Source organism: Spea bombifrons, chromosome 10 (genome assembly GCF_027358695.1).
Source record: "Spea bombifrons isolate aSpeBom1 chromosome 10, aSpeBom1.2.pri, whole genome shotgun sequence".
In the NCBI taxonomy this organism is placed as follows: domain Eukaryota; kingdom Metazoa; phylum Chordata; class Amphibia; order Anura; family Pelobatidae; genus Spea; species Spea bombifrons.
In genome coordinates this window covers 28962329-28988049 of record NC_071096.1, presented here as the reverse complement: position 1 = coordinate 28988049, position 25721 = coordinate 28962329, and the positions used below count along the sequence as shown (strand labels likewise).

Genomic DNA, 25721 nt, shown 5'->3' with positions numbered 1-25721 from the left:
CATTCAGCAATTAAGGCCTCATTTGTAGGCTGGGGTTAGTGGTAAAAGAAAAAAAAATTGTAGGAATAGTATCATATGTTTTGCTAAAAACAAAACACTCTTCCTTTTAAATATCAAAATCCCCACCTGGCTCAAAATCCCGTAGAGAAAGTATCACTCAAATTGGCCCCAACAACATAATGCAAGATGAGAACCTGTCTGCTGTGCCTTCTGCCAGATTTAAGAGGTTTACAGAAGACTATGGGAGAGATTCCTTTTCTTTACTCCACCCTAAAAGGTCTGCAAGGACCAATCATCTTCCTCCAAATAGGAGGAACAACTAAAACAGTGGAGAACCTTTCAATTAATCCGGCCTCAACTTACAGTGCAAACCCTTGTATTAGATTATGTACAGGTTAGTATTTCATCAGAACCAAGACATCAGAAGAACACAATGTAAACGCACGAGTCTCCTACCCAATTTTTTTCTTCTCCTTAAGCTTTGAGGACAGCCCCGCTTTGTTTTTTTTGCTCTCTTTCTCCTTGGGCTTTGATCTGGCCTTCCTCCCTCGTTTCTCCTCCTTGCCTTCAGAAGAGGAGACGCTGGGGAAGTTCTCCGGACTCATTACACGTGGGATGTTCCTCTCACCCCTCTCCTTGGCCTTGGCAATTGCTTCTGAGATGATGCGGTTAGCCTTCTCCTGCTTACTCTCAGAGTCGGCCTTTTTTTTGGGACGCTTCTCGGACGCTGACCTCACCTTAGGATTTGAGAGCCTGTGGTACGTCCGGGAACCATCAAGCTTTTTGGAGGAGGGAGGCTGTGAAGCATAAAAGGTAACGATGTTAATACTTGGTATATTTGAGAAACCCCACAAATAATTCAAATAATGCTTCAATAAAGTCTTAAAAACAAGAAAGGGTTCCATGTACAGGAAAAAAAGATCCAGGTACCAAGTTCTGAACCTTGTTTTCTAAATGTTATAAAGCTAGAACAGTTTAAGGTGGTCTTCTCATCGTAACATCCAACGGAGAGTTTTTTCCTGGCACATACCCTTGATTTTATACATATAGTTATCCCGAATACAGTAAGGGTACCTAATCTTCAATAAAATAAAAGGATTCCGAACAGAAGACTAATAGACAAATAGATCATTACAGCAGACCATACTGAAGGAAAATCCTATATGTCTCTTTAGCATCCTCCTTCACAAATACAGCTTAACAGCGCTGTGGAATATTAAGGCGCTATATATTATATATACACACACACACATATATGTATATATACACATACATATAAATCAATAAATCATAATTCTTGGGAAAGACAACAACATGTTCTTTCGTTATTAAGGATCCACCAGATTTATCGGCTAGAACGGTATCTCATACGGTAAATAATGCCAATTCTAATAATGTATTGTAAATTCTAAATAATGCCAATAAAATAATGGAAACAGTGATCTTAAATGACAATCAATCTGCCCATTCTCAAACATGAATCTGTCCTTGGCCTCGTCTTAGATTCAGGAAGCATATGCTGGGAGGCTTTTCCATTTCTCTACCACCCAGCAAGGTTTGAGTATCTATAGGAAGCTTATCACAGCCTAGTGCTTGACACAATTTCAAACGCACCTTTTAAATGTAATTCTCAGGCAGACCGGTCTTTCGGGGTGGATGCCTGCTGGGTAATTTCACAGCAGCCCCAATTGACCAGGAGGAAAGTGGGAACAATTTGTTCACAGCATGAATAGGTCATTAAGGTCTAGGTGAATGCAGCAAGAATGCATCACCTGCCCAAATGGCACGCAGAACAGGAAGAAAGACCAGGGTAGCACCACCACCAGGGTCATGCACTAAACCAACATGTTACGCAGATACAAGTATTAAATGTATGTATAGAACACATTTAGTTCGTATCTTGCAGGCGTTAACGTGGACATGTAAACCCTGCCCTCCTTATTTGTAACTTTAACACAATTCCAAACAAATCGACATGTCAGGGGTTGGTAACTGTAGTAGCATTAGGCCAGGGGACCTATACAGATGTGATTAAGTTTAGGAGACAGGATGGCACATCACTGTGCCCCATACGAGACACTCCAAAAGATACATCCACACACATATACTTTATTCTCTGCTGTAGATTGGTGGTGTGCTAAGCAAAAAAAAACCCCACTATATATTATACAAACATCACATAATGTATATAAACATACAAATATTTATATTATACATAAATAAGTATACTTTTGTAACTATATTTAACTAAAAACCTACAAATCTAACTATGAAGATTATATGAACTTAATATAAATTAATATATTATATATATATATACTTACACACACTAATATATATATATATATATATATATATATATATGTTTTTTTAAGCACCTACTATACATACATATATAAAGCATATTACAAATACATACATTATATACATACACGCACATATTTGACATCAGATTCTGCTTATATTGCCAGTAAAATTAATAACTGTTTCCGATGCAGCACTGCAGTCTGCAGCTCGTATTATTTCATTCTACCAGCGCCTCCATAATATATGCAGCTTAATATACAAAACATTAATTTATTGCCAAGAGACGCAGCCACATCAGCACAGGCTAATTCTGTTGAAGCTCCCCCCTTCCCAACAGTTTTAATAATAATACAAATGGGGGGGAAATGACTGCAGCCCTTCCCAAGCCAGTCCAAAAAAAATAAAAAATAAAAAAAGAATGAAATCTGGATGCCAGATTCCCAGTAAAATAAAAGCGGACGGGAGCAGCAGGCAGGATGCAGAAATCCCTCGTTCCTGATGCTCACCCTTCTCTAGGCTCCCGTGGGCAACTGCGGGAGATGTCAAAAGGGGTATCCACATGCATCTTGAGATCCCGAGGCACTGGGCGCCACTGGGTCTTGCGGCACGGTCGGAATAAGTGCTCTGATCTGTCCCGGATCCCACAGCTAAAAGGGGGCTTCGGCTCGAAACACACAACTAAAAACAGTCAGGCACAAGCTCAAGATGGCGATGGAGCAGGGCCAGTTACAGGAGAGGTTATACAGCCCCGTCAGCCACCCCCTCCTCTTCTTCTCCCATTCAGCCTTTCACTTACCCTTCCTCTTGGCCTCTTCACCGAAGACATTCTTGATCTCCAAGGATTTTTTTTTAACCTCCAGGCAATCCCCTTCTGAAAGTAAACCACCCCCCTACCACAGAACAAGGCTTCAAAACGCAGGCACCGTCAGGATCTGGCTTCTTCTATCGAGGAGCGGCAGCCTTACACGGCAACTATACATTGTGTATCCTGAATGTTATTATATTTTTTTTTTCTCTCCTCCGTCCTGATGAAGCTAGGGAGGGGGGGGGGAGCTGGGAGAAAAGAAGAACGAGAGAAGGGATTCCTCTCTGCTGCGAGGTATGGATGCAGGAGCTCGGTATATGAAAAAAAAAATGGTAAAAAACCGAGAAGGAAAAGGAGAGAGAAGGGGAAAAAATGCACAGTAGCATCAAAATGCATCAGCATGAATATTAGAGATGCCGATAAAAAAAAAAAAAAAAATACACATACACAGCAGCTAAACGGGGATGTCCAGTAGAGGGTGCTGGGAAGCAGTTTCTCCTTGTTAAGGTCTATGGTTTAACCCTTTCGTCCCTAACAATCTCCCCACCCACATATACATATATACACAATCACACAAATATACATCTATTTTAATTTTTACAAAGCCAACGATTTCCGCAGCGCCTCTTACAGTCCATACGTTCAGTTGGTCCGGGAAAACTAGATATGGCGGACTTGGACATTAGGGCCCGGCTCACAAGCTTGCAATCTAGTAGGAGCGGGGTGAGGAGAGACATAAGGTAGGAGGAAGGCGAGAGGTAGTGTTAGTGTAATAGGGTTCGGTAAGTTCTAGCTACAGAGGTTTTATGGCTTCTCTGAAGAAGTGGGTTTTGGGGGGTTTTCTTGAATATTGGGAGGGAGATTGAAAGCTGGGGATCGGTGGAAGCGAGTCCTAGAGGTAAGGGGCAGCACGAGTGACGTCTTGTAGACGGGAGAAGGAAGAGGTGATCAGTGAGGAGCCTTAGCCCCCAGAGGAACGCAAGGATCGGGTAGGGGAGTATTTTGTGATGAGGGCTGAAACGTATGGAGGAGCGTTTTTATGAAGGGCTTTATATGTTAGCGCAAGGATTTTAAGGCAATAGGGAGCCAATGGTGGGCTTCACAGAGCGGGGAACCAGAAGAAGAGCATTGAGTAAGGAAGATAAGCCCAGCAGCAGCATTTTAGATAGATTGCAGAGAATATTTATTATATATAATAAGAAAATGGTGTTTATTAACCCAGATCTATTTAGATCTTCTTATAAAAATATCTAACGACCCACATGGAGCAGAATATGTTTCCTATGGCAAATTCTCCGCTCCCCAAGCAGCTTTTTCCCCAAACCACAAAGGCCCTTCCTGAGTTGATTCTGATGGGATTGTTAAAAAAAAATAAAAAATAATACATCTGCAACGTAAGAAATGCCCATTTTACTTGTGTTCTTAATATCAATTTTCTTTAGTAAAAGCCAATGGTTTCAGGCTATATTACATACATACAACAAAAACGAAGGTTTACTCTTAAACCAATGTGGCATATTCATGCCCAAAAGTGCCCCGTTATTCATCTATGGCGACAGCCTAGAATAGGAGGCTGAAATGAATGCCATGGTACGAGGATACAGTAAGTCACATATACCCCCTCCGTATGTTTTAACATAGGTTCATCTTATTTATTACTACTGTAATTGAATATTTATTGTATTTATATTTTAACAGCGCTAGGGAAACCGCTGCCACTATATAAAACTAGCGTAGCATCTATACACAGACAGCTATATCACACATTTTAAAAACGCAGAATGAAAGTTGAAGTTACTGACAAAAATATTAAAATGTGACTCTTTGACATGACAGAATTTATTTTATATAAATATTTTCGTTCAATATGATGAAACAAAACGAAAACTTACAAAAAAGCAACACAAACAAAAACAAAACCAATTGTTTTTCCCCTGTACAAGCAAGAGAACTGAACAAGTTGAGTCTAACGTTATTTGGATTCAGAGAAAGAAAAAAGGTAATGAGGGCGCACAGCTAGGACAGTAGGGCCAGCAGTCCTGAGAAAACCAGGACTGTTGGTATGTATGCGATACAGCCATGGAAATGTTTTTTTTTGCAATCTATACACAATTTCTGAAAGCAGTTATGGACCAGGGGAGCAATAACTTCCGGAATGCGAAGAGATAACTTAATAGGGAGGGCTCGATTTTCCATTACGGAGGAGAGGACGGTAAAATGGCTGCTCACACAGCATGCACGTAAATGCGGATTTCTCGTACATATGTTTTTTAGTGGAATCTGTAAACACCATTATCTGGGTTCGTTTAGCATCCAGAACTGTAAAAACGAAGAAAAAAGGGGGCAGATCATGTGGCTGTGCTCTCCTATTTCCTACTTATATGATTCATGTACACTGAGGATACAGATGTGATGTATGACCCATTACATCACGCAAGGACACCACCTCCGTAGCCATATCCCCTTCGGCCTCCTGCCAACGCCAAAGCGAATATCAAAAGCCTGCCGCCCGAGCTAAAAGGAATCGCTGCAGGTCAGGCCATGGGCAACGTCATTCCGAAAATCCTCAAACAATTCATAGGAAATCAGCCTATAATAAAAGTATTACAGAAAAGCGGCTGCGTACCGTCCTAATCATCGTGGGCAGGCAGCGACACAAAACACTACCACGTACAGAAACATTCTGCCCCGGGGGTTACGCCCGTAATCCAGCCAGAGCGTGATCCAGACCACTTAACTTTGCCTTAAGAGATATACACCTTAACGCACGCGGCATTCACAGAGAAGCACATGTTAATAGCAAAAAGTGCAGGAAAATCAAAGGGAGGGCTTTCCACGCATGCACACGGAGTAACTGTATAATCCTTCCCTTTAACTTGAAGATCGATTGCCCTAACCAGTCATTCACAATTATTGCTTGGAAACACTAAATTGTCATGTGGCGCAGAAGGCGGTAAAGATAGGCTGTTGCCGTAAGAAACAGAACAACCTTACTGGAACAGCGCCCTCTGCAGGAATCACCCTGCAAATTTCCGTGGGAGCCACCATCCTGAATTTCTCGTAGGCATTCTTGGTAACGTTTGTAAAAAGGAAGCTGGCTGGTAAGCGATCTTCAAGCTGGGTAATCATTTCTGTCACTTGGACCTGTATTTACACAACACTTTGAAACACTTATCACAACAAATAACCTGCTTTACACTTAACTTTAAACAATGGCACTCAGCCCACTGTACATATAGATACAATGTTCCCTCTGCACAGCGGCATGTTAGTTACAAGTGCGTTACCTTTGGTTTTGTTACGTGAAATATCACAACGTGACAAGGCACCATGTGAAGTCAATGTAAAGAAATAGCTGTGTATCTTGACATGTGTATTCATTTTTGCACTCATCCTTGTCGAAGCTGTCGAGGACATTACACTGACTCTTCAAATTCAACTTTACGCGGCTCGGTACACCTGCTCTGAACTACATAGAAGACATAAGAGTTTATCTTAGAGTTTTAGATGTATACCGAAAAGTTAGTGATGTCAGTGGGACAACTTGCTCTATACATCTGGTTCTATAATGTATAGTTGGGTATTGTGTCCCTCATGGAGGTACCACGCAGTATCATTATTGAACAACAGTTATATGTCACACGTCATTTGTTAAAATGATAAAGAACACAAATGATTCTGGGGGAGGCCGGCCAGGTGGACCATGTGGTTGTCTTAAACAGTCCTTTAAAAAGTCTGCGCTCCCTACCAGCGGGAAACCTGGGGCATCAGACTGCCCGTGTGTTAGCCACGGCAGGCTCAGGGTGGATTTGTGTTGGATGCATCCAGCTCCTCTTTTAATCAGCACTTTAATCGCTCTGCTGAATGCGAGCTTTTATATGATTACTGCGCTCTGCCAGTCTAGTTGGTCTAAGAGCAAGACGGCTTCATCAGTGACTTCTTCAGAACCCTTTCTTCGTGGAAGAGCCTCTTTGCTCGCTCTAACAACGCGTCCTTTGGCTTGGCCACCGCTAAGGGCTATTTTATACATAAAATAGTAGCCGCTCATGAAGTTGGCATGTTCACAAACGGCAGGGGCGGAATCGATCTCATTAGCTGAACCACCAGCATTTAAATTGAGCAAGAGGACACCTCTCATTATAACCGCTTGTTAGATCTGAAATGTAGGCGCTGGTTTTCGTAGCAGGTAGGACAGCAGCAATAACAAGCTGATCAGATATCAAGACCTGGCATTTCACGCAAATGCCTTTTTAAAAGTGTTTTTTTTCTACCAGAAGCCTTAAAACATAAGTACGATAATCTACCCTTTCTGCAAGTGTTAACCCCGAGGGTACCAGGGGCATTAGAGGAATTACTTTGGCATTCCAGTACAGAAGAGGCTACAAAGCTACACCAGCAATGACCACCTTCCGCGCCTGCTGGAGAGCGGCGATAATGGTTAAGCGCGCTGTGCCGTCTTTGTATGGCTTAGCATTAAAAATGATTAGCGTGCGTTTAATTAAAACTCTTCGAGTTCTGCTGTATCAGGAGATATTCCTCCCGAGCGTCAGGTGAGCAACTGAGAAAATGGACTTGAATTGACAATTTTTTTTTTTTTTATCTTGAATTCAAACTCAAGATATCCGAGCAGAAATAAACCAACGTGCCCCTCTTTCTTCAGTCTTTTGTATGTGAAAGAGGACGGACTGCAAAAAAACAGGCATTGGTGAGCTTTAAAAAAAAAAAAGGAAGAGAAATGTAATCTGCTCATTGCATTACCAAGCGGGTACACCAAAAGATTTAATTATCAGAGAAGAATCTGATACGCTTATAATTCAACACCATGAGCAGAGGCGTTATCTAAAAGGAGATAAGACGCTAATTTCCTCTTGGTTTTAAAATCCTGTATCAGGAACGTGTCATATGAACTTATCTTCTACGTAAAGCGAGACTGCAGCTGTCATACACACTTTAATGCATAGAACAGCGTAGAGGTCCCTTTAAATTAATGCGGTATCCCCCTTGCAAACGCATGGGAGGATTCTGCAGGACCCCAACATGCATTTGCCTACGTTCCCCTATGGACCTTCCATTGCGCATTTATTTTAATGGAAGTGCTTTTCTGCCACTTCAAGCAGCTGCAGCTTCTCCCTAAGTATTCTCCCCCCCCCCCTTCAACTTAGTACTTTCACACGCATTTATTGTTTGCAGGGCTCCATGGGGCACTTGAATGTGTCCCTTTAAACATATGTTTGCCATTGGGAGAGATTGGCTCAATTATTACATAAAATACTGTAAATTTGCTACAAACTTTCCAAATGTAACAAATTACAATACTGTCCATTAAAAATACAGCAAAGAATCATTTGGATACATAGCAACCTAAAAAGCACAGTAACATTTGGGCCATCAGAGGACTTCCGAAGGAAAAAGAAAAAATATATATGACATTTACTATCTATTACAAAAAAAAAACCTCAAAATGCCCAAACCAAGCGCGAGATAATAGAAAATGCTGTTGGCACAAGGAATGTACAAAGAAAACCTATTCACGGCATTAACTCCTTCATTACCGTCTAGTGCCAGCACAACAAATAGAAGATGAGTGGTGTTCTAGAAAGCGGTCACCGCAGTGCCGACGTCACTTGTCTATACAAAGTACCGATTATTATTGTTAGAAGGAAAGATGGAGCACCCCACGGTTACCTGGTGCTTCTCCAACTCAAACATTTCCAGTGCCATGGACCAAAACTATTCCACTTAACACTCGGTTGGAATTTGCTGGGCTTTTAACACAAAATGGTATTTTCTGGCCCAACGGACTCCGGCACAGTTAAAATTCTATTGTTTGCTACGAGGAAGCGGTCGCATGTGTAACGCAGACCCGACCCGCTAACTTAAACGCTGTGTGCCATTAGTCATTAGCCACTTGTCCTCATGCGTTGCGGTCCCCTCCGAGACCTTGTTCTCCGCTGATCCCCCACAGATTATGTGCCACTTACAGCTTTGACAGGAGAGGATCCTGCATGTTGAGTGCATCTTGTTTTAACCCTGGCTGTCCCTGGCTGGGGGCACTTCTTTCCTTCCCTTCGCTCGGCTTCCTGTTCACCCTTTAACCTAAACGTTGGAGAGCACGGCCGGGCCAATGAGAGGGCAGATCGGAGCTTGGAGAGTCTCCAGCTATCTGCAATCGTTTCCCCCGCAGCGTGTCCCCCCTCCCTCTGTGTGCACCAGCGTAATAACTGGGATCGGATTACACCGCTGCCTAACAGTCCCTATCTAGCAGGAGGCTGGGGAAAGGAGGGTGAGACAAGGGCGACACGGAAGTAATATTAGCTGCAACCCTGCCTTCCCACTGAACTTTCCTATTATAGGTACCACAGCTTAAAACGGGACATGGCAAGGCTGGAGCACATACTGCATATACCCATCACCCCCTGCTGAGCCATAAGAGCGAGTGCATATCGCTATAAGGATCCACAGTGAAAAGTCACTAGTGTTATCATACCGTAGAGTAAAAAAGCACCAAGCAGCACTGTTAGAATAAAGGCAAAATGCAGAATACTGGCAGAAATACAAGGCGTTGCTGGTTCAGGATGTATGGGGAGAACTGTTCTTGGGAGCTTACATTCTAGCAGGAGTTAGAGTATGCAAAAAAACAGGGGCATACAGTCAAATATAAATATAATTTAGGCCACCTCATGGTCTACATATCTGGTTTCATATGCTGAACATTCACACAACAGATGTCCAATTAAATGTTTACTCCAATTTAAGTCAGATAGGACCTCCTATGCTAAAGGATCATAGTGCAGAACAGTTAGGGTTCTCAATCACAATGAGGGGGGGGGGGCTTAAGAGGTGAAAGTAATTCTCGACAAGGAAAATAAAGAGAGACATTTGGTTGATAGGTGGCTTCCAGATAGTTTGCCCCTTTCTGTGATATACGATCAACATAAAGAAAAAAATCCCAAAGGCCTGCATCTTTAGGTTGTTATTAAGGTCTTGGGATGGGATAGAAGAATAAAAAATTGTATTTGTAATTTGGAGGCCAAACAATGCCAGTAGCCATTCGATCAGACACCTCCACCCATCCTTCCTCCATTTAGCAATTGTGCAATGCAGCAGACTCTGTTGGCATCATTAGGTGCATCCCTAATTCTGCTAAAAACAAATTTAAATTCTCTGAAATGCAAGAAAAACTTTGGGAAGAATTGTTTTAAGGTATTACTGGCCCTAGGCAACAGATCCCTAAAACAAGGGATTATTTATTGACAAACAGTTCACGCAGGCTTTAAATAAACAGCTAAACAAATGTAACAATAACCATATACAGTGGCACCAGTAAGAGTGCTTTACAGAACAATAATAATCATATTCAGCAGCTAGTACAGCAGCAAAGTCTTCCGACCTATCAGCGCTTTCTACTTGCATCACATGACTACAAGTTAGACCTCAAGGGTCTCAGAAAATTGGTAAACATGAACTTTGCTGGAAAAATGTAATGAGTTTTCTAAATGTGGGACAATGTGTTGCGGAGTAAAAAGGTAATTCAAGAAAAAAAAAATAAGTGTGAAAGCCTACCTTTCCCCTGGAGGTCACACAAGGTCTCTCTTGAATCTGAATATGGTTGGACAGAGGCGATGGCCAAGGATGAGGATCCTGCTGTGTACTAAGGAGGTCAGTTGAGAGCTTTAGATGTTGACCAATGTGCATATCTAGGTCTTGGTCCTCTAAGACAGTATGGCTTGAATTGGAGCTGTCATGGCCATATGAAGCATCATCAAAACTTTGTAGTAGATCTCCCTGAAGCAAATCCTCTGGATCCAGTCCTGTAAACGGTTCTGCTTGGGAATCCACCGGTTGCAGCAAATTGTCCTCCAAAGGAGAGAACCCATTGCTTTCCATATGATCATTAAAATGGCTTAAATGAGCTGAGGAACTGTCTGGAGTAGGGAAATTAATGGTCACCGGAGGCATTTTTGTTCTGTTGAAGTTGCCCTGAGGGAGTGAAGGGTGCATCATCTGGAAATTGTTTGAATGTAATTGTGCACTTGGATCTAGAATGTGCTGGTTAGTCTCTTGCTTTGTTCCTAGGTCTGAGAATGTTGGGCTTCCAGTAAAGTCTGATAATGAATGCACGGACCGGTTAAGGTGGTTACTGGGGAAGGGATAGTGAGCCGAAAAGGGTGGAGTAGCACTGACCGGACAGGAGGACATCGTAGTAGACTGGCCCTCAAAGGTGCTTTCCTGTTGCGTCACTAATGGATTGCCACAAAAGTGCATCGATGCATCTGTTTGAGAAAACTGTTGAACAGGAAGAGACGGGAGCGAAGTCGCAGTATTACTCATCTGGGGCTGTTGGGTAACACTGGTTCTGTGTGGTACAGAAACATTGACTTCCATAAAGTTTTTTGGCTGGCTTAGGTTCTCCTGACCTGAAGCGATATGATTTCTATTGTGCTGCCGCTGCATCGGGACTCCCTGTTGCTCATTGGTTTGAAACAAGGCAAAATCATGGTGTGCAGCAAAACTTTTGTTTTCCTGCATAGCCTGAGAGTGTCCATGTTGGTGGAACGGTGAACCATTCTGACTAGGAATACTGGTAGCGGTCTGGTGGCCCCACATAGGGCTACCATCATCAGGGAACAACCCATTGCCCTGGCTAGGTGGGTGAATTGGCGAGCAGCTGAACTGTGACCGCGGAGAGAGAACGTTTTCCACCGGGCTATTGTATGATTGGTTTACCTGGTGTAGCTTAATACAGTCAAACTGATTCAATGCGTCAAACTCATTGATCTTTTGGTGTGTCTGAGAATCTTGACAATGATTCAGAGAGTCCACATGGAGAGGCTCAAACTCAGCTCCAAGGTTCAACTCATCGACAAGGGACACAGGGCCATGCTGAACAAAGGCATCATCCGAGAGGCCCAATGTATCGTCAAAGAGGTGTGCATCATCAAAAAAATCCATCATCGGGTCTGTCATATTGAACAATTGATTTAAGACTTGATCATTAGAAGACTAAGCCACGACTAGCCAAGTCAAGACCCTAGCCATGGCTGCATAGTTCCTTCCAACAAGATTTCGCTACATTATCAATACCCTATAAAGAAAACAGAAAAAAAACAGAATTAGTAAACTAATTTGCAAAACACCAGCAAAATTTTTTTCTAAAAAAAAAAATACTTCCTGAAGATGCCAGGATTAGTATTAGTTACCCTTTTAAGCCTATTTTTCCCGCTATATAAACGCAAACCTTAATCAGTCTCTGGCTTAGTCTTAGATTCAGGACCCATATGCCTATCCCACACACCAAGAATATCACCAGTAGATGGAAATATGAGAAGCTCACTTTTTTTTTTTTTTTTTTTAGAATTATGATATACACCATGTGCTTATCAGTAGACGGCATATAAACAGGGACAGTAGATATTAAAATACTCGCCCCTGTTTATGTTTCCTGTAGTATAACTCAGCGCCATTACTAGATCCTCCCTCTCCCAGTAATCCAGTAAACTGGCTTGTGCTTTGATGCCCCCTTCACACCGCACAGCCCCGGGACCCCAGCCATGATTATCCAATGGTCTTAAGTCATGCACGCTTGGCGGATGTCACCAAGACCATACTTGGCTTCATGAAGTTCACTGCTATGGTAGCAACTTTCTAACAATAGTATATAATTATGCAGATTTTGGGAATGCATTGAACAAAAACAATGCAAAAAACAAACTTAAGGTCGTTATCGTTATGCACTTATCAAATATCCGTGTGCATACTAAGAACTTTGGGATTCGTTATCACGCATGGAACCGGTGGTTTAGAAGGCCAATGGAAGGTAGTGGTAAGAACTGATAATATATATAATAATTTTAAAAAAAGACCGGGCTGAAATATCAATATAAAAATGAACGTATACGTATATATAAAACATTTAACATAGCACAGGGTTCAATTGTCTTGCCCAAGTGGAACAGCACCTACGCTTACAGGCACCGTTGTAAATAAACCTCATGTTTTTTTATTTATTTCACCTAAGGGCTTTAGAACGCTACTACTACTTTCCATTACAGGACCGTGGGAAAATTCACAACTACGAGGTCGTGATTCCAATGAACCCTTTCGCAGTCACAATACACCAATCCAAATGTGGTTCATAACAAGAGAGCGCGACGGCTTCCCATAAGCCTTTAAATTGTGGCTCTTATCGGAGCTGTCATCTCAGATCCCCACGTTGTTCACCTGCTGCACGGTGGGTTACAACCGCCACGGCAGAAAGCTTTTGAATCTGTCAGCAGGACCTCTACAAGCCTTCCGAGAACCTGCACGGATAGCGAATGTTTTACCCAAGATTACAGCCATTAACTGATTATTCCTTATTCAGAGTGCTCAGCGCCCTCGATCATTACAGAACACCATCACAGACAAGCGTGGCAATAAGGGGCTCCAACGAGTCGATGAGGGAGATTAATCTGTTCCAAAGAGCAGCTGCATCACGGTTATACAAAGCAGTGTATGTACCCGAGGGCAGGCAGGGATGAGGTTCTTCAATCCCCATGTGCAAGTGACTGGGTTAGACGTTAACAGGTGGAGAAGAAGGAACAAAAACTGTGCCAGGTTAAGATTGTTATGAAGTGATAAATAAAGGCCCCAGCAGCACCCTCACATTTAACGGATCGGCCCAACCAGTATATTAAAAGCATATTGTAGCCCAATCACCTTGGATCCCAATGGATTTTACCGCATGCAAATTATGAAATGCATGCTTTAGTTACCGGAGTTAGAAAATTACGACGATCTCCTCCCTCACTAGGATCTGCAGAAAACAGGAAGCATACTTAAGTACGCTTCCTGCACAAGCTCTGTAGTACCATCATCCTACTCAACTGAAGTCACTGAGAGTAGTGCCGGTCAACTGCATGTATCAGGGCAAAGCAATCACATCAACCAGTACACGTCATGACAAAAGTATGATTAGCCAGTTACTAATGATCTAGTAAGGATTTAAGGGCAGATCAGATAAGAAGTGTCAATTTCTGTACGAGTACACCACACGAGACTGTGGTTAACAGTAAACATTAGCATGTCCCGATGACATACTTCAGCTTGCCCATCACCGATGACACATTAGCACTGCATCCTGCGACTGCGAGCTGGAGAGTGAAATAAATCGACTTAATAATATTATTGACCTATTCTGGAGGAAAGAGCTATTGATTACGTTCAGTACATTCGCAATCATTGCTCAACCAACAAGTTACTATCGCTTGTCTTTCACCAGGTTAACCATCTAGATAACGGTACACATAGCAGCAAAAACCTAGAAGAGCAAAACACAAATGGACACGCTGCCGGCGCGTGGATAGTTAAAGTTTGAAACGTTTACTCCATTTGAAGTGGCCTCCACTTTGAAAATCCATGCCAAGTTGCTTACACAACTGTAAATAGCAATCATAGTTTGTATTACGAAAAAATGATTTTGCTTACAGACAGAATACACATTGAAACCAGGACAAAGGTATGAACATTGACGTTAAAACGGCAGATGTCATGAATGCCCGGGGGGGGGGGGTGATAATTCCACAATATAACAGCCATTCTATAATGTAAATCTATTGAGAGTATATATAATCCAATGGATTTGTTGGGGTGATCTTTCTTATTGTTCTTCTTGTTAACGTTAGGCGGGCTGGTAGTTCTTTTTTGCTGGCTAGTAAAATTGGGATCTTTTTTCAACTACTGAATTTAACAGCTAAAAAAATGCAGCATTAGAAAAAGGTTTCGGGGTCACAAGCCTTCGCTGCACCTTATTTACTTATTTAGTATCTCATATTATTTAGAATGTCGTATTGGCTTGGCGACTTATCTCTGGAGCGTCGTGTATTCAACGGAGTAGCTAAGGGATTAAATTACTTTTCTTCTTCTCTCTTTCGGTTTCATAAATTAGAAAGAACCATTTCTCTTCCCTATGGTTTTCTAAGACACAGGAATGGAATGCTAATTGCGGAGAGAAAGCCTTTTTTCAATGCGGAATATTGCAGAGAAGATATTAAATCATTATTTCTCAGTTTCTACCAACGCTTGATGTGTAGCCCTGCCTCTAAGATTCTCCCCCGGCATGACAAAGAAACCATGTCTCTAGATCTACATAGGGACAAAAAGCAACGTGTTCCTCTTACAAGTCACTCAATGTAAAGTAGGAAAGGACCAAACCTCACTCAAGTGAATGGTTGGCAATTGCACCAAATATTTCAGCGAGTTCAAAAAGGTGGACGTGGATGGAACGATTAAAGTTACATCAACACAGCTTCCGGTTGGTTAAAGGGTGACTCAACACCTTCCAGAAGAAGGATGTCAAAGTCTCCAAGGTTCCACAAGGTGTCCCATGCTGAAATGATAATATCTAGTCTGACGTTCAAATCCATGCTAATCCCTAGAGAATCTCACTTAGCCAGGCCTGCATTTTGTTGTTCATCTCGAGAGAACTTCTAATGAATTAGGACTGAAACGGATGCGCTTTACGCGAGTGGAAAGGGGGTTCAGGAAAAACTCTAGGAGAAAATGATTGGACATCTTCAGGTGTTCTATTGACGAAGAGCAACCATTGTTCCAACCTACCTATCACAGTCTGGTACTTAAATATTTTAAAAAAACGGGGAGAAAACACAAGTAATCAGTAACTAGTTGGTAAAGAAGCAATATACATGCATACTACATAACTGGATATGGAATTCACTGAAATGTGTGTTAAACATTAAACTGGCTGAACAAACAACTTTCTGCAAGAAGAAAAATAGCTACAGTCGAATCTGCAGACACCATTAATACTGAAACTCTACAACATCCCTCATAGGATCACGCCTTGCTAAAAACCATTTCACTTCTTCACCCCGTCTCCTCGCTATCTCGCTTTCCTTTCATTATTACCGGCGTGAAAGCCCTTTCTTTACTGATATATATGCACGGTACAAATAATGTAGATTAAGGGATAGTACTGGAGCAAGACTCAGCCGTAGAAGTCTTTTAGGACTACAAGTCCTATAATGAAAAGCTATCACCATCTGGCAGGCCAAATAATGCTCTGCCCTGAGCATTTAAACCAATGACGTCTAACATGTGCTAGCCCAGCTGTATATGGCTGGAGAGCTTCTAGGAAGCTGTCCACGGAAAACCGACCAAAGCCAGGCCAATGCCTTATCTTCTTGAGCTATGGTGGTCGTTCACCACAGAAGCATCCCAGCAGAACTTCTCAGAACACCAGCCCTTCAGAAGCAGTAGCTACCTTATTAAAACAGGTCAAGGACGCAATTTTAAACATTTTTCGGCAAGGCATGCTATTTTCAAGGGGAAACACCAACATGAAAACGATAACTATTGTACAGAAAACACAATGTACCAAGAGTAGAATGGGAAGAAACTGATCTGCATAGTTGAGGACCCACATCTCCGTCCCCAAGCACATACATATGTCTACCCACACACGTATTGTGTATAAACTATCAGCAAAGTATCAAAACATTGCAAAAACACAACACAAAATTAATACATATACATTTCCCTCATGCGTTACATTGTATAGAGTCACGCCTGCATGTAAAACTAAGTGGACTTGACAATTTCATCAGACAGAGTATTTCTATGGCAATTTTGGCCTCCAAATGATTAAAATTAAAGCCATTATTACATATATCCAGAGCAGGGTTGCTTGTTAAACGCCCGTTCTCATGATGTTCCGTCACAGGACCTTTGCATGTATCGCGTAGAAGCGTGTGCCCACCCTAGAAAGGAACATGGTGTATATAATAAACATTACTACGAGGACTGCTCATGGACTGCTCCGTGTCAAACCCTATAGGTTGTAAAAAGAAAAAAAAGGAGAATCTTCAAGGAATGTCTGATAACTGATTTTATTTTGCACGCCATTTACACGGACGGCTGCTGGAGAAGACACGGCATTGATTACTCAGACAATATGAATAAGCCAAAACGTGCAAATCCTTTTATTTCTCTAATCTTTTGGGGCCATCTCCCAAAATGTATTTCACTATACTGTGCATTCTCACAGTACCTCTAGAAACAGGCAAAAACTGGCAAACCGATTCATCTTGCCCTGTTCTTCCCATCTTATGCCAGACGTAAATCTCCTAAATATGCATATGACTCAGCCCTTTCAAACGCTTTCTCCCACACCCTTCTCCCATGTGCACAGTTATTCATATCAGTTTAGTCATGTAATTTATATATAAATCGTGAATGTAGCTGGAGCCCGATCTGTATCTGGGGCAATTTTTCCTACAGAATAGACACATGAGCACTGGCACTTTTACCCCTTTACCTTGTCAGCTTTGTCCAAAAAGACCCATTCCAAAGAGAATGATTAAGGGTTCTATCCAGCAGAACCAAACAGAAGGGAAATTGTGTTCTGAGGGGTAGATAGAAAAGAAGCCTTGTTGGGTCTTGCTCTAGAACCGTGTTCTTAGTCAAAGTTGATACCTTGGGCCAACACCAAAAAAGATGCCGTGTCACATAACTTTTGGGATCTTTTGGGACATCCCTTCTTCATAAAGAATCATCTCCGGAATGAGAAGCTCTGGTAGCGGACAACCAGTAAAGGCTCCAGAGAACAAAATCATTCCACCGTTGATAGTTGTGGAGATAAGGGGATGCTCTTCTGCCTGTGTTCCAAATGGGTATAAAAATGGGCAAGCATCAGTATTTACTTCTAAAAGCAAAGGATAACATCAACATTCTGTGTTATAGAGTTCATTATTGTACAACTGATCAGCTAATATCCAGAAATACAAAACGCTAAGCCCTTTTCTTTCTAGTGCACCACAGAGTGGTGGGTGGGAAAGGCGCAAAGTCTGCATGGACGCTCCTGCACAAGAGGAGGAGGATTTACAGGAGTGATGTCTAACACTACCCCAAGGATGTGGAATGAAAGAGCACACTGTCTGCTATAGCTGAAGCGGGATACTGTTTGCTACTAGTCCAGAATGCGTCGGCTGCATTCTATAGGGTAGAACAACCCTTGCCTTTTACCATAACAGAGACTCCACCATGTCAGGGACGCCCTAGCTTATCTGGTAATCAGAGGTTGCCATGGGTACTCCTTCCTGATAATGCTCCAGACAGAAGTGGGTATCAGCGGGCTTCACGTGTCACCAAGGTCACTATATGCTACGGCTCTAGAGAGCAGAGGATACCAAGGTCACACTTATCTGCTTCTGAATTTTAGGGGCAAAAGTACAGCGTGGGTATTCAGTCAACCGCCTAACACACATTATCGGCTCCAGCTCCACAAAGCGAAGGTTATCGGATGCTTTGTATGCTTTTTCTCTATAAAAAAGATTAATAAGGTATCTGAGCAGCAAGGATTTCTCCAGAGAACAGTAGATGGATAACAATAGCTCTAAGCACCTCTCTGAAGAAAAGGGGCTAAAGGGGAATTCCTAGTCTTATAGTGATCTAGATATCTGGGTGGTATGAAGGGTTCTGTGTGCTGTCAGCTTCAGAGGGGATCCCCCCGACTGCTACTCCTCCAGAGAATGAAGATTAATGCAGGCAGGCGCTCAGTGTGCTGCTCTACACAAATACATGTGTGTGCGGAGGAGGAGGAGGAGAGAGGGTTGTTCGCCTGCCTGTCAGATAGCTGTGGGTAAGCACTGCCTGTCTGCCTCTGCTCCAGAAGCAAAGAAAAATATGGGGCATGCCCTTTTGCTAAAATACAACAGAGAAGTTCAAATGTGCGCCGCCTGACACAGCTAAAGCCAAAGATATCAAACAGTTTAGGCTACCGATCAGTGAGGGAAGCTGTCTCCGACTGATTAAGGAGAGGAGAATGGGGGCCACCCTGTCAGCTGCTGCTCCAGAAAGAGCGGAGCGTGCAACCTTCAAACACCAGCACCGATATCATCGATGTGAGTGCTGTCTGATTCCCCGTACAAAAGGAAAGGAAGATACATGACCTGCGTGGGAGAAAACAGAGGAAGGGCCCCTGTCTGTGGCATGAGGGAACATGTCTGTGACTGCTCCTGATGTAATAGGTTAAAGAGGGGGGAGTGGAGAAGAAGGGCATCCCTTCAGCGTGGCCAGAAGGGGTGGAGTGACACAGTCTCACCCTGTCGCCGAGTCTCAGGCTACGCTCTGGAGACACTAGGAGGAGTTGGCGAGAAGACAGAGGATCAGCCCATCCGAGGCTGGCTGTCAACATCCTACGTGGGTTCACTTTGCTCTAGAAACCCTGCAGGTGCTACACCACCTAATCGGCAACTCACAGCCTCCAGCACCCACACGTAAAGGCATAAGTAACGTTAAACGAGGGCATTAAGATAAGCAGCACAGTATTCATATTCTACATTTAAACATCAGCCAATTAAGTCACTCAGGAAACAAACAAGTCCCAAGACAGCCTGCTTTTTTTGATAAAACGCAATATGTTTAAGATGCTGTTCCACTTACACAGAACTGCAACCGCACTCCCCAGCAAGCCATCTAAATAAACCTCAGTGGATATGTCATCTTATTGACGCATCGAGCGACCACTGCTTGCTTCTATGTCACATGGCAATTAGGTGTTCCTGGTAAAAACCATGAATGGTCCAAAACTCCACGTGATTATAGATTTATTTCTAGGAATCACCTGGACATTCAACAATACCAGGAATGGTTTAAGTTTCGAAAGGCCAAACAGAACCTCCAGCAGCAATTATTTATTGCGAGGTAGTTTAACCCCTTAACCGACATATGACATCAAACACATTTACGCCATGTAAATTTATTAACACTACAGGCAGAACAAGACTGCGGCTTGCCCCTGTAGACAATGTAAAGCCTCACCAAAAACTTTTATCAGCCACTCACAACACTAACAACTCAAGAATGACAGACCCATCTAATCTACCCATGTGTCTACCCATTACTGCCATGCAATGGATATAATCATGATGACATGGGCCCTATTAGTTGGCTTTTAAAAGGAAAGTCCTGAGTTCTAGAACACCCTGCAACTTTTTTTGACATGTCATCAAAAATGCGAAATGACCGGTTTTGACAGATTCCAAATCCAACAGGAAAACTTAAATAAAAAAGTATGGTGTAATCACACGCTGGCACGGCGGCCAAGTCAAATAACCAAGAAAAAGTACATTTAACTACTCAAGTCCTTCGATTCCTCCGTCACCTGTAGTTGATTCCTGGCCCATAGCCAAGGCCGCAGACTATATCAGTTTATTACTATGAACAGGTAATTTACTTTTACTGTATGAACCTGTTAACCCTAAAAGGCTTTTAATCTGATCAGTGATTAACCCTACTGATCCTTGAGGCAGACATTAGCTGAACCAGACTTTTCTGAGATCAACACGTTAGACATACACGTCACCGGCAGGACAAGTGACGTCACCTGTAAATACTGTAGTGAGATCACCAGGGTCCACGATAAGTATTAATGACATCAGACTCTCCTCAATGTTTTAAATGCCAACGCGCAACTTTAAGGGACTAACATGCTGTCAGCCATAGCTGTCCCCGCAGATCTGAATCATATTGTCGCATAAGAACAAAAATACCCACAGTTTAACCCTTGTCATGCCAGGGCATAGTGCCACACAGCGCTGTCACCACCACCAATATGACAAGGATTACCAGCTCCATGCTCTTCAAAGCAGTGTCAGCACCAGAGCATTCATATACATTAATGCCATACATGTTCAATCTTTGGGGAGGAAAAACTGTAATTAACCCTTTAAATAGCATAATTCATTATCTAAGAGAGGTAAGGCTGATAGCCCCATGCCACTCACAAGTCTATGATTTAAAGGGACCTCACGACACTGCTATGAGGGCAGGTGCCACACTACCAATGGCATGACACAGCTCCATAGCCAGCAGCACAAAGCTACAGTACCAAAAACACAAAACGTGCTGCCCCTGTGGACGTGACATCCCAGACCTTCATCTCAACTTACATAAAGGGGTGCCTATCCAAGTCAAGGCTCTGAAGCCAGAGCCGGAGTATCCACTATGCACACTAGGGACGTGTCTAGGGGCCCCCGATCTCTGGGGGCCCCAGGTGCTGCGGATAATCCGGCCGCATACCATTGATCCAGCGCCCCGCGCCCGTCATCTACTGGCGAGGTTCTACGGCCGCCCGGGTGATCCTTCTAGACATCCAATGTGGTCCTTCCGGTATCCGGGAGCCGCAGCTTCGGATAGCTGAGGCGCTGCACGCATGCGCTGGATGCCGCCGGAAGAAGACGCTTCGATAGTGTACGCTTGCACAGGGGGCGTGACAGAATGTCTGGCCACGCCCCTCGTTTTCAAGCTTATAAAAGCTGACTCTAACGTCATTTCAGAGCCAGAGTTGGAGAGTCGGAAGTGGTGTTTTGATGAGCAAGCAAGCAAGCAAGCAAGCAAACAAGCAAACAAGCAAGCAAACAAACAACAAAGCTCAGGGATGCTAGGAAACCTACTACAACCTGCAACAGAAGAGCAACCAAAATATATCAATAAGTGTGCAAATTCCAAACTAGCTCAATAAACTTCTGAAACAAGATGCTCAGAATGACATATATTTCCTGCATTTTTTTGTCTTGTTAAAAATAACGATGGAAGTACCTTAGTTGTTTTTTTTTTTTACCATGGTTGGAGTACACCTTCCAAGTGACAGGCCAAGATTTTAGACACTGTTCTACAGGCAGTAGTTATAAGGGGTCGGTTATGGAGGTCAGTGGCTGACTGTCGGAATGTTGGTGCTTTTGTGTGTGAGCATGGATGTGTATGCTTAAGTGTGTGAGCAAGGCTGTATATGTATAGGTGTGAGCATGGATGTGTATGTATAGGTGTGTGAGCATGGATGTGTATATGTAAGTGTGTGTGTGTGTGTGTGTAAGCACGGATGTGTATGTGAAAATTTGAGTTAATATGGCTGTGTAGACTGTATACACAGCTGTTTCAACCTACATATTAAATTGATGATCCTTAGCAACTGTTTGGTATAATTGTTTAGTAATACACCTAACTGTATGACTACAAAGTCCCTGACTGGGCAAGTGAACCTAGAAGAATTGAGGCTGTTTTAAAGGCAAAGGTTAGTCACATCAAATATTTATTTGATTAAGATTTTTCTTCTGTTCACTCGCTTTCCATTTTGCTAAACAATACAAATCAACATGTCTATTTTTGAAAGCATTCTTACTTTACAGTATTTGTTCATGCCTACCTAAAACTTTTGCACAGTACAGTGTATATATAGTATATACACTGGAATAACTACAGGGGTGATAGTAGTTGCAGCTGCAAGTGGGCCACTTGCGACTACCTCTGACCCCTTCTTCCTGCCTCCTCATGCCGGTCCAAAATTGTTTAGAAAGGGCCCTTCCAACCTAGACAGCACCGATTCAGGTGGAGGTCGTAACCCCCACGGTGAAAACAAGGCTGCGCCAGAGAGAAAGTTGCAGGAGCGGTGAGAGGTAAGCAGGGGCAGAAGGTGGGATGTATCTATATGTATTTGCATTTATGTATGGATGGATGTGAGACAGGATGTGCACTTGTGTGTGTAAACTTGGATGTGCACATGTGTGAACATGGTTGTGTACTGGAGTGTATGTGAGCACGGATGTGTACTGGAGTGTATGTGAGCACAGATGTGTACTTGTGTGTGAGCATGTATGTGTACTTGTGTGTGTGTGAGCACAGATGTGTACTTGTGTGTGTGTGAGCACAGATGTGTACTTGTGTGTGTGAGCACGGATGTGTTCTTGTGTGTGTCTGTGTGTGTGAGCATGGATGGGTACTTGTGTGTGTGTGTGTATGAGCATGAATGTGTAATTGTGTGTGTGTGAGAGTAGAGTGAGATGGAGTGTGTGTTAGTAAGTATGAGTAAGTGTGTATGATTTGTGTAAGTGTGTTTACATATGTTGTATGTTGGAAAAGGGGAAAAAGAAGGCACAGACCAGTTTGTGTGTGTGTGTGTGGGGGGGCAATTATGGGACATACTAGCTGTTGAAGTTTGGGGGCCCTGGGCCGGTTTTCACACCAGTGCCCCGTGGTTTCTATTTATGCCCCTGAGTATATATTTATGTATATACATACACACACACACACACACATATATATATATACTATATATAAAAAGTGCTATACATTTGTTCTCAGTATTATTTCACTACTATTTTGTTACAATTATGTGAATACCAGCTGTGTAAAGTGTTGTGTTCATATATATAATATTATACATTATACTGTTTATATTTATTATTTGCATTTAAATGTATTTAAGTTGCAGTGTATAACATAGCGATGTGAATCCACACACCAGAACCCGCAATAAGGGTAAAGGGTTTGCAGACTGGCATTGTCACCCTCTTCCACGCTAACAGGAGTCAGACGTAGGATGTCGGTGTCAGAATGGATTATTTCACTATGTTTTCCCTCCCACTGTGGTTTTTTCCCCCAAGGCCTCAGCCAGGTTCTGCTGGAGAAAAGGATTCTTTTCCCACGCAGGCATCACGAGACAGCCTTGCCACGAATGTTAACTCTGCCTGCAGCAAGAGTAACGGCCGGACTGCAAACACCTTCGCTTGTATAAGACAGAGAGCTTTTATGGTACTAGAAATGTTTATATATTTATACTGGGAACGGTTTGCTTTCATAACTGAAACACTGAAAGGCATTTCCTACTGGGGGTTATACACACACACACACACACAGAAATTATATTGTAACTACATAAGCATGCATACTAAGACCTAATGGAGAATTATTAAAGGGGCAGTATGATGTCCCACATGGAAAAAAATGTATAATAAAGTACTTTCTTCAATATGCATTCTTTAAAAATTAATTCTCCGTAGGGAGAAGCTGTAGCTCCCCTCCTCCACCATCCAATGATTCTGTTCGTAGACGACACAAGTAACCCAAAACTAGATAAGGTAATACAGCCTGAACTAGGCTTTATATTTCCCTGCAAGTGAATTTGGTCAAATTGGAGGACTGGACAGCCAAGCGGCGGATGAGATTTAATATTGACAAATGCAAGGGTATGCATTTTGGGGGAAAATATAGCCATTAAATGAGTGGGAATGATTGTAGAGAATGAACTTGGTAACAGTGTTCAGTGTCAGTTGCTGCACAGGCCAGTAATACATCACCATGGTAAAAAGGTGTATTACATGGTTTTTCCTTTGTATTAGTCAATGGTAAGACCCTGTAGGCTAATGGTAAGAACACAGTAGGCTAAAGCCTTATGATTGGTTGCTAGGATACAGCTGGATCCCGTCACCCATGTAGCATCACCATTAGTTGAACAGGTTTTCACTCCATTGATGGAAATCTACCCATTTACTGTGTAATTCTATGAATCTTACCTATTGAGTTACATGGGGGTTCTCATTTTAGAGCATAGAACCCTTTCCTGCTTATCACAACTCAGTGGTCTTTCAGACCTGTGGCTGCATTAGGAAACTGCATGATGGTCACAGACAGACCAGGAGCCTACAGAGATCAGGAGTTTGCAGACCGGATGCAGCTAAAGATCTGGAGACTGCAGACTGAATGCAGATAAAAAAGACTGCAGACTCGATGCAGACGCAGATCAGACGACTGTAGTCTAGAGAGATCAGGTGGAGATTACAAGGTAGAGGCAGACGGATTACCAAACTCCAGACTTGATGCCCACAAAAATCAGGAAATTGCTCAATGGATGCAAAGGCTGAAAATATTATAGTGGATAAAGCGTTTGGCAGATTGAAATGACTGAAAACATTTAGGGTTAATGAATCAGGGCATGATAACGCAAGAGCAGACATCAGGTATGGTATTTAGGAACAGGAACCAAGGAGTAGGACTAGAATCAGATAGGTATGCAGGAGAGGGACAGGGGTAATGTCTAAATTGTGTGGGCTTTCAGAAAGAACATTAAAAAATCATTAATCAAATCAGTAGAATGGGAATTAGTTACAGGTATAAATTTCTCACGAACATAATCATATTGGGTCAATAGAATATGGGGTCTTCAGCCAACATACAAAAAGATGTGAGGTGACATGAATGTCTCAGATATAACATCCTCCATTTTCTGGTGGTCCAATAAAATGTATCACCTTTGACTAAAGAACTAATACACACTAATACACTTAATTACCATTTTAATTTCAAGAATTAGGACAGCTCCATATAAGGTAAGGTGTGGTCATCATAGAGACTCACCTTCACAATACATTTCTTGAAGACTCTGTCTGCTGCCTTATGTATCAGTTCCCCTCTCTAATGTCTACAAATAGTCTACATTTTCTTGAGAACTCTGGAATGTGGCAGATCCCCTTCAAGTAATTGGACATTTTAGCAAACTAGATAAAATCACGTCTTTATCTTGATTATGGACAAGCTGCCCCTGACAAGAGGCTCTCCATGCCACAAGGGCTCTTTGGAGAAACAGGGCCCTGGCATTGTTTTTGCGTACTCGGGGTGCCCGTGTCACCCTTCTAATAGTAAATCAATGATTATCACCAAGTTTTGTTTTAATATAGTCAAGGATTTAAATAGTTTCAATTATTTACCAACTTACTTACAGCTTTACAAGAAATGCAACCACACGTTCTTAATAGATCAAACAACCCTTTCCCCTACT

General features: G+C 42.5%; 1 protein-coding gene across 4 annotated transcripts in view; it reads right to left on the bottom strand.

Annotated features, from left to right (window-relative positions):
• Positions 1-21289, bottom strand: part of CHD9 (chromodomain helicase DNA binding protein 9) — a 42285-nt gene extending 20996 nt beyond the window's left edge. For 2 of the 4 annotated variants that reach the window (XM_053448468.1, XM_053448469.1), the window contains exons 1-3: positions 21191-21289; positions 10676-12197; positions 457-797 (exon numbers count right to left, since the gene is read on the bottom strand). In XM_053448468.1, the coding sequence (XP_053304443.1) occupies positions 457-797; positions 10676-12079 (1745 nt within the window). In that variant the 5' untranslated portion in view covers positions 12080-12197; positions 21191-21289. Of the gene's footprint in view, positions 1-456; positions 798-3103; positions 3338-10675; positions 12198-21190 lie in introns of those variants that run through there. The other 2 variants (XM_053448471.1, XM_053448472.1) reach the window with 1 other exon arrangement.
• Positions 21290-25721: the final 4432 nt, after the last annotated feature.